Source organism: Brachyhypopomus gauderio, unplaced genomic scaffold, assembly GCF_052324685.1.
Source record: "Brachyhypopomus gauderio isolate BG-103 unplaced genomic scaffold, BGAUD_0.2 sc76, whole genome shotgun sequence".
In the NCBI taxonomy this organism is placed as follows: Eukaryota; Metazoa; Chordata; class Actinopteri; order Gymnotiformes; family Hypopomidae; genus Brachyhypopomus; species Brachyhypopomus gauderio.
Window position 1 is genome coordinate 423046 of NW_027506897.1, and position 11971 is coordinate 435016.

The window sequence follows — 11971 nt, forward strand, 5'->3', positions numbered from 1 at the left end:
CACGCCCAGCTGGGATCAAACATCTACAGTTCCAGAACCTTTTTATTGGTGGAAATACAACAAATGGTTCCAAATTAGATTCACAAACCAGAGCAGTTCTGGTTCCTCATTGGTGGAAAAGGGTCGATCTAGTGCTTAGTGCTTGATCTTGTGTTGTCATGACACCCCGTCTGCTTCCATTGTGACCACGCCCCCATTTGACTGAGTGCTTCAGTCATATATATAGTATGTGCATATTGTTATGACCCTGTCTTTTTGTGTTCGGGAGAAGCCTATCTGTTACAGGGAGTCCAGTCCATGTTCCACTCCAGGAATCCCTGATGTCCCTGGGAACATGAAATCTCCGCCCTCGGCTTCCTGGTATATAAGGAGGAAATGAGAGGATACCCGTTGCGATTCAGCCTTGCCGACCTTGTAGAGATTGTGAACTTTGAGATATTGCTATACTGTGTATGACCTTGTGATTTGGATTTGGATTTGCGTGCTCCTTTAATATAACTGTATAGAGTTGTGTATATAGATATATGTATATTGGTGGTTTGTGTGTGCACACGGTGAGTAGGAAGTGGCTGCCATTTTGTTTGGGTTGTGGGTTTGTATCTGTTTTGTATATAGGAAGTCAGTGTTGTCTTTTGTTTCACCCTGTTAGTATAATTATGTCTGTTTCTTTCTAGTATGGTTTTTGTTAGTTGTTTTGGCCTGGGTCACTTCTGACGTTTGTACCTGTGTACACTTTGTCCTGTAAATATATTCTGTTTGTGAAAATTTGTAAATACACCAATACTTTACATCTTCTTGGATCACTGTGTCATCCATATTCCACCCCTTCACACCCGTTACGGCCTAGAGCCTAGATAGGTCGTAACAATATAGTATATTGTACAGTGCATCTATATAGACAGGGGTGGCCAACCCGTCAGAGACCAAGAGCCATTTTGTTTACTTTGTTATGGCAAAGAGCCACATCATGAGTGGTGAGTGTAATTTGTTGTGTGTTGGCGAGTGTAATTATTAGCTGTGAAGACAGTCAAATTCGTGTTTTCCACTACGCCGGTTTTAAAAGTATTAGCGGCTCGCTAGGCTTGTAAACAAACCGCACACCACGAAAATGTAGCAGTGTGTCGCCCCGTTTGTGCAGGTGAGCCCGCGGACCGGCTGGGGAGCCGCATGCGGCTCGCGAGCCGCGGGTTGGCCACTCCTGTATATAGACTATGATTATGCAAGATTGATTGCAGTCTCCTGTGTGATTGTGTAGCTGTCAGTCTCCTGTGTGATTGCACTCTCCTGTGTGATTGTGTCAGTGTCCTGTGTGATTGCACTCTCCTGCAGAGTTGTATAATCCAGGTTCAGAAAGTAAAAGTCCTCACCAGGATTTTGTTCAAGCTTGCTCTGCTCTCCTGTGTGATTGTCACTGTCCTGTGTGATTTTGTCCAAAGTGTGGGTCACGTTCAAATTTTCCAGCCCACAGCCTCTGTTGACCGTAGCATTTTATATTTCACCAGAAGATGGCATTGTATACTATACTATACTATACTAAGGCTGGGCGATATGGAGCAAAAATAATATCTCGATATTTTTTAGGTGAATGGCGATATACGATATATATCTCGATATTTTTTCTTCCCAAAAGGTAACAACAAAGAGGCAGTAATAAATCAAATCTACGTCCCAAATGAGTTGTGCGAAGAAGAGTGGCAGGACAGGGCGGAAGTTGTTAAAAGAGAAACTCAAGTAAATTCACTATTCACAGTGTTGTGCGTGAACGAGTTCAAAAGAACACGTTCATTGAACACGCTCATTTTTTCGTGAACGTTGAACTGAACGAAACACATTTTTTAATAACTTGAACGTGAATTATTTCACATTATGTGTCATGAACGGTAGACATCACTGTAAATGAACGTTGGAATTTGTTTCCATTGAAAACTGAGTGATTTCTGTTTTCTATTTTGAAACGCAACGAGAGAAAGTTCCTCCCTCCTGTATTCTCGCTGGTGCCGCCTAAATCATGCATCACCAGACAGAAATGGTTTTGACGTTGTGTGCGCAATGCATTGTGGGCAACGTAGTGTCCGCATGAGAATAGTTAACATACTGGCTAGTTAATAACATACTGGCTTCCGCACGACGTTACCCGTGATGAATTGCAGCAGAGCGGGGTAGGCATAGCACGTATAAGAACGTATAGTGATTTCTAGCTTGTAGTTTCTTTATTTCCTAGTTGGATGTGCACGGTATTCACGCCTTATCTGTGATTCGTGGTTTTGATTAGCTTCATGTTTGTGTATGGTTAAAGTCTCTGTTCCATTTTCAGGTTCGTAGTGTTTTAGGTTTTCAGTTCATGTTTGGTCTCCGTGTTCTCTAACGTGATATCGTGCCTGGCAATACATGTATGTTCTGTTAGACTCCATGTTCATGTATGGCCGTTACTTGCTTCCCGTGTGTTTGTTCATGTCAGTGTATGTAACAATTAGTTGTACATTTGTCATCTGTAAATGTAAGATGTGAAATAAAATCTAATGAGATTGTACTATCTACTTTGCATTTGTGTCCGCCCCTTGTTTGCGCAACAGCCAAATCGTGAAAAAAGTATTTGAATATCTCACGAAAAAAAGTAAAATGAACTGAACTTTGAACTAGTTCATAATTAAAATTGTGAACTTTGAACGTGAACTGTTCATGAAATACTTCCACACTACTGATGTAGCTCCTCGTTTAGGAACTAAATCATTCACAGTGTGAGCACTGCTGCTCTCTCCGCTGTTGGCCATGTTTATTTTGCGCGCTTCACGCATAACCTGCGTCCTTGCGTCATAATGTCGCGATATAGCGAAATCCTATCGAATAAAGAAATGTACCGGTATTTTTGTGAACAATATTATATCGCCCACCCCTATACTATACTATATAGAGGTGTGCCAAAAAATCGATTCATATATCAAAAATCGATTCTCATTTACTACGATTCAGAATCGATTTTAAATGTCCCAAAATCAATTTTAAGTCATGGTGAAGTCTCGCATTACGTAATTACAAAACTTTACGCAGACTTTACGCAGCAGATTCTGGGACACACTCATGTGCGGAAAAGTTTTAAAACAGATGGAGGAAAGAGATATTCAACATGTCCGGTCTTCATTTAAGGCAAAAATATGGGTTCATTTTGGTTTTTACCGAATGCCGGGGAAGACCGAACTGAGGGTTTTCCATCCACCGAGTTTTTGCACATTTTGAAAATGCGCATGAAAAAAGCTGGATGGAAAAAGTCCAAAATTCAAAAAAAGCCCCAAATATCGCAAAAAGATTTTTACGCTAGGAGGAGGTGGAAAAGTTAGACTATCGCATCGCCAAAATTCGGAAAAACTGGATGGAAAAGGGTTTTTCGCAGTTCTGGAGAGAGCAAAAATTGAATTTAACTTAAAAAAAAATGTTTCAAAACCTCAACGTGCAAAAATGCGTAACTGCCAGATGGATGTAAAAACCACTATTGTTTGGCATCCTCTCACGTGATCTAAAGTTTATTCGCATAACTGTAATGAATGGAAACAAGGCTTAATTCGCATTTTTTTCTGCCGAAACTTGGAAATTGCGCATTATTTTTACGAAAAGGTTTGGATGGAAACACGCAGAGCCGGAGTGGCTAATCAGGAGATTCTGGAGGATTCCCGATGGGCCGGCTCATATCAATCTCTAGTTTGGGCCGATTGGGAGGGAAAAATAATTTTGGGCCGGATTTGGGCATGAAACTCCCGGGCTGAAAAAGGGGCCCACTCCGGCCCTGGAAACACGGTAGTAGCTCGTTTGTAAGGCGTGTGTACGCGGTGAGCACGGGAACGTTAATATAGAGAAGGGTGAGAAATAATATAGAGAAGGGTGGACCCAAGTGCCGGCTCGCAAGATCAAGACGTTTGACACTTATCAAATGTATTAGCGAGAGGGAAACGCGCACAGCAACCCAGAACAAACAAACAAAACAACGCGGAAGACTCAACGCGCAAAAGAATAGAAACCAAAACCGTGAGGGTACGGAGTAAAAATAGAAACAAAAAACAACGCGGAAAATACAACGCGTGAAAAATAACACTCAACCGTAGTGAGATTCGAGGAAGAAACAAATTAACAACAGTAACTAAAAAACAGCGCGGATAAATGCAACGCGAAAACGAAACCAAGGACCCCAGCAGAAGTAACTGGAAAAAAAACGCCGTAGCAAAATAAAACCCTTCCCAAAAATAAAGGCAAAACGGATAGGAAGAAATACAGGATTGGGAAAACTTGAGATGGGTCAGGAAGCGACGCAGGAGATAGATACTCGAATAAGTAAAGAGAAAGCATAACAGAGAGAGGTGGCGAGACCATTAAACGATAAGCAACCACAGAGAAAGCAGGGACCTGGCTGTGTATGGTTACGCTGGTTTAGTCTGGGACTGACTCTGGTGCCCCTAGCAATGGCTGGGGGAACTGCATCCGAGCCAGCCCTGAGAGCTCGCAAAATGAAGCTCAAGAATTTTGGTAACAACAAAAATTTTATTTTACTAAAGCACTTTATTTTTGTTAATTAAATGTGAAAGACACTTAATTTTCTGTATTTATCATTCTGTCTTGCAAAGCAGACTGTAGTAGATCATGCAGATTTTATAAACTGAAGCAGATTTTTATAAATCAAATCGTTTTTTGAATCGAAAATCGTTTTGAATCGAAAATCGATTTTGATTTACTATACACTGTGTCCCCCTCCCCAGAATACCAGGCTGAATGGGTGTGGCCCCAACACATGTCCACCTCACCAAATCTGGACAAAAAGTCTGGACACCCCTGGTGTAAAGTGTCCTGTGTGTTTGCATCTTCTTCAATATATCAGAGATGTGGATATTCAGATGTGATCTTCAGTACATAATCAGTGATGTGTATATTCAGATGTGATCTTCACTACATAATCAGTGATGTGTATATTCAGATGTGATCTTCAGTACATAATCAGTGATGTGTATATTCAGATGTGATCTTCACTACATAATCAGTGATGTGTATATTCAGATGTGATCTTCACTACATAATCAGTAATGCAGGGGTGCCCACAGTTTTCAGCTTGCGAGCTACTTATAAGATGACCCAGTCAGAAAGATCTACCGGGGTTGCGGCGAACGTAATTTGTTGAGCGGGGGGGGGGGGGTGGCGGCGAACGTAATATGTTGAGCGGGGGGGGGGGGGGGGGGGGTGGCGGCGAACGTAATATGTTGAGCGGATTGCAGATTGGCTACCGTGAATGTCAATCAAAATACAACCGTCAGTGCAGATGTGCGATTCATCTACTACTATTTTATGTGACGCGATCTACGCACATTCCTTCGCGATCGACCGACACTTCCTTCGCGATCGACCGGTCGATCGCGATCGACGTAATGAGCACCCCTGCAGTAATGTGTATTGTCATGGTCCCCACGGCAACCCCTCTTCTTTGTGTGCTTTTATTTTGAAATCCCTTATTGTGTCTGACTTCATGCCCCACCTTGATCCCCGCCCCCTCCTCATTGTTTTCAGGTGTGTCTCGTTTGGTTCTGTGTTTTATTCAGTGTATTTGTCCTGTGTTTAGTCTTTTGTTTTGTGAGTTATTGTAAGTTCCACTAATTTTGATGCTGTGTGTAATCTTGCTGGTCCATGTCTTTAATGTCTTTATGTCTCCCCTGTTCTGTGTATTAATGTTCTCCTTTAGTGTTAGTTGGTGTATTTGGTTACTGTTTGGTTTGTCTTTGTTTTATGTCAGTATATTCTGTGCAGTGTTGGTTGTTTTGTTATTAAACTACTTCAGAGTCCACACTTGTGTCCAGCCTACCTTGCCCAAACGTTACATGTATAAACAGACCTTCACTGAGTGCAGGACTCCCTGAAGATCCTCCAGTCTGAACTGGGATGGTGCTGGAACTGGACTTTTCCTGAGCTGGAGGAGAGAACAGTGGAAAATACCAACGTTATTAACATAATTAACTTTGTATAAAAGAGGATTTGCAGCTATGAGAACTGCTGTATTCATTTGTTTTTATATACTATATATATATATATATATATATATATATATATATATATATATATATATATATATATATATGCAATGTAAATGGGTAAATGCAATGTAAGAATGCTTTAAAAATAGATGTTAATAGTTTATTTGTTAATTAACAAAATTAATGAAAAGAATCAGTCAAGTCTGGCCCCGCCCACTACCCCTGTGGTGCTTTCATGTGTCACGTCTGGCCCCGCCCTCTACCTCTGTGTGGTGCTTTCATGTGTCACGTCTGGCCCCGCCCTCTACCCCTGTGTGGTGCTTTCATGTGGCACGTCTGGCCCCGCCCTCTACCCCTGTGTGGTGCTTTCATGTGGCACGTCTGGCCCCGCCCTCTACCCCTGTGTGGTGCTTTCATGTGTCACGTCTGGCCCCGCCCTCTACCCCTGTGTGGTGCTTTCATGTGGCACGTCTGGCCCCGCCCTCTACCCCTGTGTGGTGCTTTCATGTGTCATGTCTGACCCCACCCTCTACACCTGTGTGGTGTTTTCATGTGTCATGTCTGACCCCGCCCTCTACCCCTGTGTGGTGCTTTCATGTGTCACGTCTGGCCCCGCCCTCTACCCCTGTGTGGTGTTTTCATGTGTCACGTCTGGCCCCTCCCTCTACCCCTGTGTGGTGTTTTCATGTGTCACGTCTGGCCCCGCCCTCTACCCCTGTGTGGTGCTTTCATGTGTCACGTCTGGCCCCGCCCTCTACCCCTGTGTGGTGTTTTCATGTGTCACGTCTGGCCCCGCCCTCTACCCCTGTGTGGTGCGTGTTCTCTTAGTTCTGCCGTTGTTTTGGTTGCCTTAGTTTTCCTTCTGTTTGTCACATCTTCTGTTTTCCCGCCATATGTTGAGTTTTGTCAGCTGTTCCTGGTTTATCCTTGTGAGTAGTTGGGTTTATATTCCCTGCATGTTCGAGTCTTTCCTTGTAGGTCTATGTGTTTATTGTCATGTATCATTTGGTGCAAGTTCACTTGCTCTCATGTTCATGTAAATCTGAGACTCTTGTGCTCACTCACAGCCTGGTTAGTGCTAGTGCACGTGTCCATGTTGTTCTATGTTCTGGTTAGTGCTAGTGCACGTGTCCATGTTGTTGTATGTTCTGGTTAGTGCTAGTGCATGTGTCCATGTTGTTGTATGTTCTGGTTAGTGCTAGTGCATGTGTCCATGTTGTTGTATGTTCTGGTTAGTGCTAGTGCATGTGTCCATGTTGTTCTATGGTTGAACTTCCCTAGTCCATGTTTTGTTGAGTATGTGTATCACTGCTAGTTTTTCTGTTGGCTTTAGTGTTTGTAGTATCAAGTGTTTTATTCTTTATGTCTATTCTGTCTAAGTGGTTGTTGGTTTCTGGTCTTGTGGTTGTTTTGTATTCTTATGTTCGTCGAGTTCCCGTTTAGTGTACAACTGTTACCGGTAGTTCTCCTGTTATATTTTAATCTCGTCTCCATCATGGGTTTAGATATTTTGTTCATAATCCCTCCCCACCCCTCTCCTCTCCCTGTCAGCACAGCTGGGCTTCCAGATGTTACTGGAGTCCCTGTAAATAAAACGTGTTCTTCTCAGCTATTGTGTTCACCTCCCAGCTCCCCGACATTACAGTCAACTCTAAATCAGATCAAATTTGTGTGACCACCCTGTGTCTTCAATGCTTCCAGGTCCACTTGCACAAAGTCAGACATTTTGTAGAATTACAGTCAGGAGTCTGATTAATCAATGATACCAAACAGCTGATAATGATCTTAGAAAGAAGATTTACAACTGTGAGAATTGTATTCATGACCTTCATGTATATATAAACCCAGTAATTATAAATAAATATTAACTGTGGTCTCTGATTCTCTCAACAGTCAGATTCATCTCTTACCTCCATATATAATGTTCACTGGTCCATGAAACTGATTTCCATGGAGCTGAGTAGAACAGACATTCCCTCCTTTCTGAGCTGAGATGTTGTTCTGGACTGGAGTAGATCCCTCCATCTTCTAATCAGACGTTACTTCACCAACACCACTAAACATCAACATATGAGGATGGCATTAAATAAGTTAGTGTTTCACATGTGTGAAATAGCACCACCCAGAGTATGACACAGGTCAGTGTATCTCACAGTTTGTTTATTCACTGAGATCTGCAGTCAGCATTATTAAACAATCATTAAATACTAAACAAACAGCACATTATATTTTATTATTTGAATAATATAATTATTTTTGAATGAAATAATTTAAAAAAATACAGGATAAGTTTGTAGATGGTTGGCTGTGAGCAGGTTCATATTATTAGTACACAGTTCAATCAATAAAAGTTCTTTCACATAAGAATACATTAATTCAGATCACATCAAATGATGTTTCCAGTTACCTTTTCAATTTAAGAGTAGAAAAAAGAAAACTGAACTGGTAAATAAATTTACTGATGACAGTCTACCACTCCATTAGCTCCTCCCCTACTGATGATGGTATAACTCTCCTCATTAGCTCCTCCCCTACTGATGATGGTATAACGCTCCTCATTAGCTCCTCCCCTATTGATGATGGTATACCTCTCCTCATTAGCTCCTCCCATAATGATGATGGTATATCATTTCCCATTAGCTCCTCCCCTAATCATGACTGTACTTTGATCAGTATGTAATGCATGTAATCTCCCTCTGACCTTGAGAAGTAATAATTCATCACTCTGTAATCTCCCTCAGACCTTACTGTATATACACTGTACTGTATCATACTGTATGTACTCTGTACTATATCATACTGTATATACTGTATGAACTCTGTACTGTATCATAGTGTATATACTGTATGATACAGTTCAGAGTATATGCAGTATTGTAATGTTCTAGCCACATACAGATAAGTGGACAAACACAAAAGCTGAGAGAACAAGGGTTTATTGGCCTTTTCAGAGTCTTTCTCTACTGAAGGGACACAAGGGGACACATAGCCAATCTGTAAAGAAGAATTACACTGATGCTTACACTGCAAAAAAGGATTTTTAAGAAAGTAAAAAAACCCTTGTTTATGGACATTATTTCTTATTTTTGTCTAAAAAGAAAAAATATTCTTAACAAACAAGTTTTGCACAAGAAAATTAAGCTCATTCTAAGAACATTTGTCTAACTTTTTCTAAATAAGATATTTCAGCTCATCTTGAGCTTTATTTACCAATTACAGGGTATGTCTATGGTTTGGTTGAAATTCCAGAATAAGAATAAGATTATTCTTCTTATTTAAAGAATAAGGCCACTTAAACAAAATCTCATTTTAAGAAATGTATTTAATGACTCTAAAGTTTGAAATAATGGCTGTCATAATGTTTCATACAACATGCGGTCTTACATGAACAAAAGCTGCAAGACTCAAAGCAGTTGGTAAACATGAAACACAGCTGAACACAGTTAAGCAAGCTCCATTTGAAAGACATAACATACAGCACAACTCATAGCATTCACTTTAGGCCAGGTCAAACAGATGAACACCTTTAGCTAATCACCTTCACCATAATAATCACGTACCAACTACAGCGTACGAATGCCAGTCTCTTGCTACAAATGGCCACAATTTAATTTTTAAAATTGCCATAAAACTGGCCAAAACAACCATCTAAGTCCATCCATCCAGTCCATCCATGTAAAACAGAGTACCTTTTATAATATATCAGATGAGCTCATGTGTAGTCCAATTATATCACCCAGGTAATATTTCATGACAGCATAGGTCATATCTTTGTGTGTAAATGTGTAATATGGAGTGAAATCTATAAGCTTATCAGCAGATATCAGTTCTGTTGCTTGTGCCATGTTTGGAATCTCAATTTTATATGACATGTAATTTCTGTCATAGCAAATGGTATTATACTGTTGTAATTCAAAACAATGTAATGATGAATTTATCACATAAATATTTCTCACAAGCCCAAATACAGGAAAACCACTAGAATTAACAGCACTCACAATTAATGAGTTATTCTTCATGTATTTGTTACCATTTATATTTAGCCATTTAACACTCACTGCATGGGTTACGTCATCATTTCCAAGGAAGGCCCTCATCTTTTCTTTTAAGTATGAGATGTTGCTTATTTCTGATGTTGGTCCTAAATTGCATTCATTTGAAAAAATGGGGTGATCAAAATTATCCACATTCTGACAACATTCATACATTTGATTATGCCTTATCAAAGACTTACAAACATTCTTAAAATTTATTTTTGATGCCCACTGTTTGAAAAACCTGTGTTTTGCTTCAAATCGCATGCACATATGACGGACCATTGGTCCCAAAAGTTTAATTTGGGATGGAGTGTGAATCAAATAATGTTGTTTTGGTGTGATGTTGTTATCTGGGAAAACGTTTTTCATATGCTTCAAGTGCTGTTCAATGAGTGATTTTAACTTGTTAACTGTATGTAGACCAATGACAGGAGCAAGTAAAATTTGAACTATCTCTATGAGTTCAAGAATGAGTGCAAAGGGTTCAGTACCTTTTGCTGTATCAATCAGAAATGGCAGAATTTTCAGCAGAACAATCATTTGCCCCGAGGACTGCTTTAACTTATTGTCACTGGAAGCTAATGTACTATAGGTAATAGGGCTTGGTTTATCTCTAATATCAACAGGAGAGTAAGGGAAACCAGTTACTTCAGCATTGAAAAGATCTAGGTCTAAGTCTCCCATAAGAACTAAGCGTTTCAACACACACTTAATTTCCAATGGAGCAATCCCTTCAAAAATTACATGCATCATGTCTTGGGGTGTTTGTTGGATCAAATTAAAAGCTGGGAAATCAATAAGTTTACTTCTTCTGTTTATACCATATGTTGTTTTTAAGCTGTTTCTGAGATACTCTGTGTTTGCCTTCTCAATTTCACTACACTGTCGAACGTGTCGTTCAAACGTCCGTTCCTCAAAATGACCCTCATCAAAATGAATTTGCATGTCCTCAAATGAACATTCACACTGCCTACATTTACTAAATGCAAAACCGACACCCTCTTTAAACCCACAAAGCTCATGTTGAGCCAAAGTATCTCCGCATATTGAAACTAATGCTCCAAATATTTCACGTTCACCATTACTAGTTTGAATTTTAACTCCATCATGTAGTTTTACTAGGTCCTCATGTAGCCTTTGCAAGATTCCATCTACACCACTTTCAGAAAGCTCGCTCTTCTTTGCAATGGCAAGCAGACGAATGGCAGCTAATTTTGAACGATATTTAGGATTAATGTTTCCTAAAGTATAATAGAACATTAACAACTTATTTTTGGAGGCATGACACCCAAGTGGGTTACAAATTTCAATTTCGTCTGAGTACAGGATTATCTGTAAGGCTGAAGGGTGGACGGAAAATAATGGGTGAGACTTCATGAGTTCACCATCTATGATGTCATACAAATACTCACTTCTGTAATTCTGCTGCTCAGCTATCATTGCCAAAATTCTTGGATGGGACAATAACTGTTCCAAACTTCTGACAAGTGGAACATAATGAAAGCATTTGGGCACAGAAGTGATGAATCTTTTTTTCCCTTTTTTTACCATGCTAGCAGTATACCCAACAGAAACCTCCTCAGACTCCACAAAATTAAATTTTTTCTTTATCACACTATCCTGCCTGTAGGTGGTTGAAACAGAGGCAAGGGGGTCCTCAATCTGGTCAAACACTGCCAAAATGTCTTTTTCAAGTCCACTTCCTTGATGTTGCTGGAAAACCTTTTTTAGCTGACTTCTCAGATTAGTCACCAACGAGGCTTGATACTGCTGCATTGCTGTGACGATATCATTCACACCACTCTGAAAAACAGAGTGAAATGAGAATAAAATACATTAGTTGTTTGCTATAAAAAGGGAAAATTTACATTTAGATAATTGTGCACCTATTTGACAAGGATTAATAACGGTATGATAAAAATATTTAAAAAT

The 11971-nt window shown here is 40.1% G+C and overlaps 1 protein-coding gene across 5 annotated transcripts in view; it reads right to left on the minus strand.

Annotated features, from left to right (window-relative positions):
• The window catches only part of LOC143491503 (NACHT, LRR and PYD domains-containing protein 3-like), a 185195-nt gene that overhangs the window by 157730 nt on the left and 15494 nt on the right, over positions 1–11971 (minus strand). For all 5 annotated transcript variants that reach the window (XM_076990567.1, XM_076990569.1, XM_076990570.1 and 2 more), the window contains exons 2-3: positions 7913–8058; positions 5864–5938 (exon numbers count right to left, since the gene is read on the minus strand). In XM_076990567.1, coding sequence (XP_076846682.1) covers positions 5864–5938; positions 7913–8027 — 190 coding nt within the window. In that variant the 5' untranslated portion in view covers positions 8028–8058. The remainder of the gene's footprint in view (positions 1–5863; positions 5939–7912; positions 8059–11971) is intronic.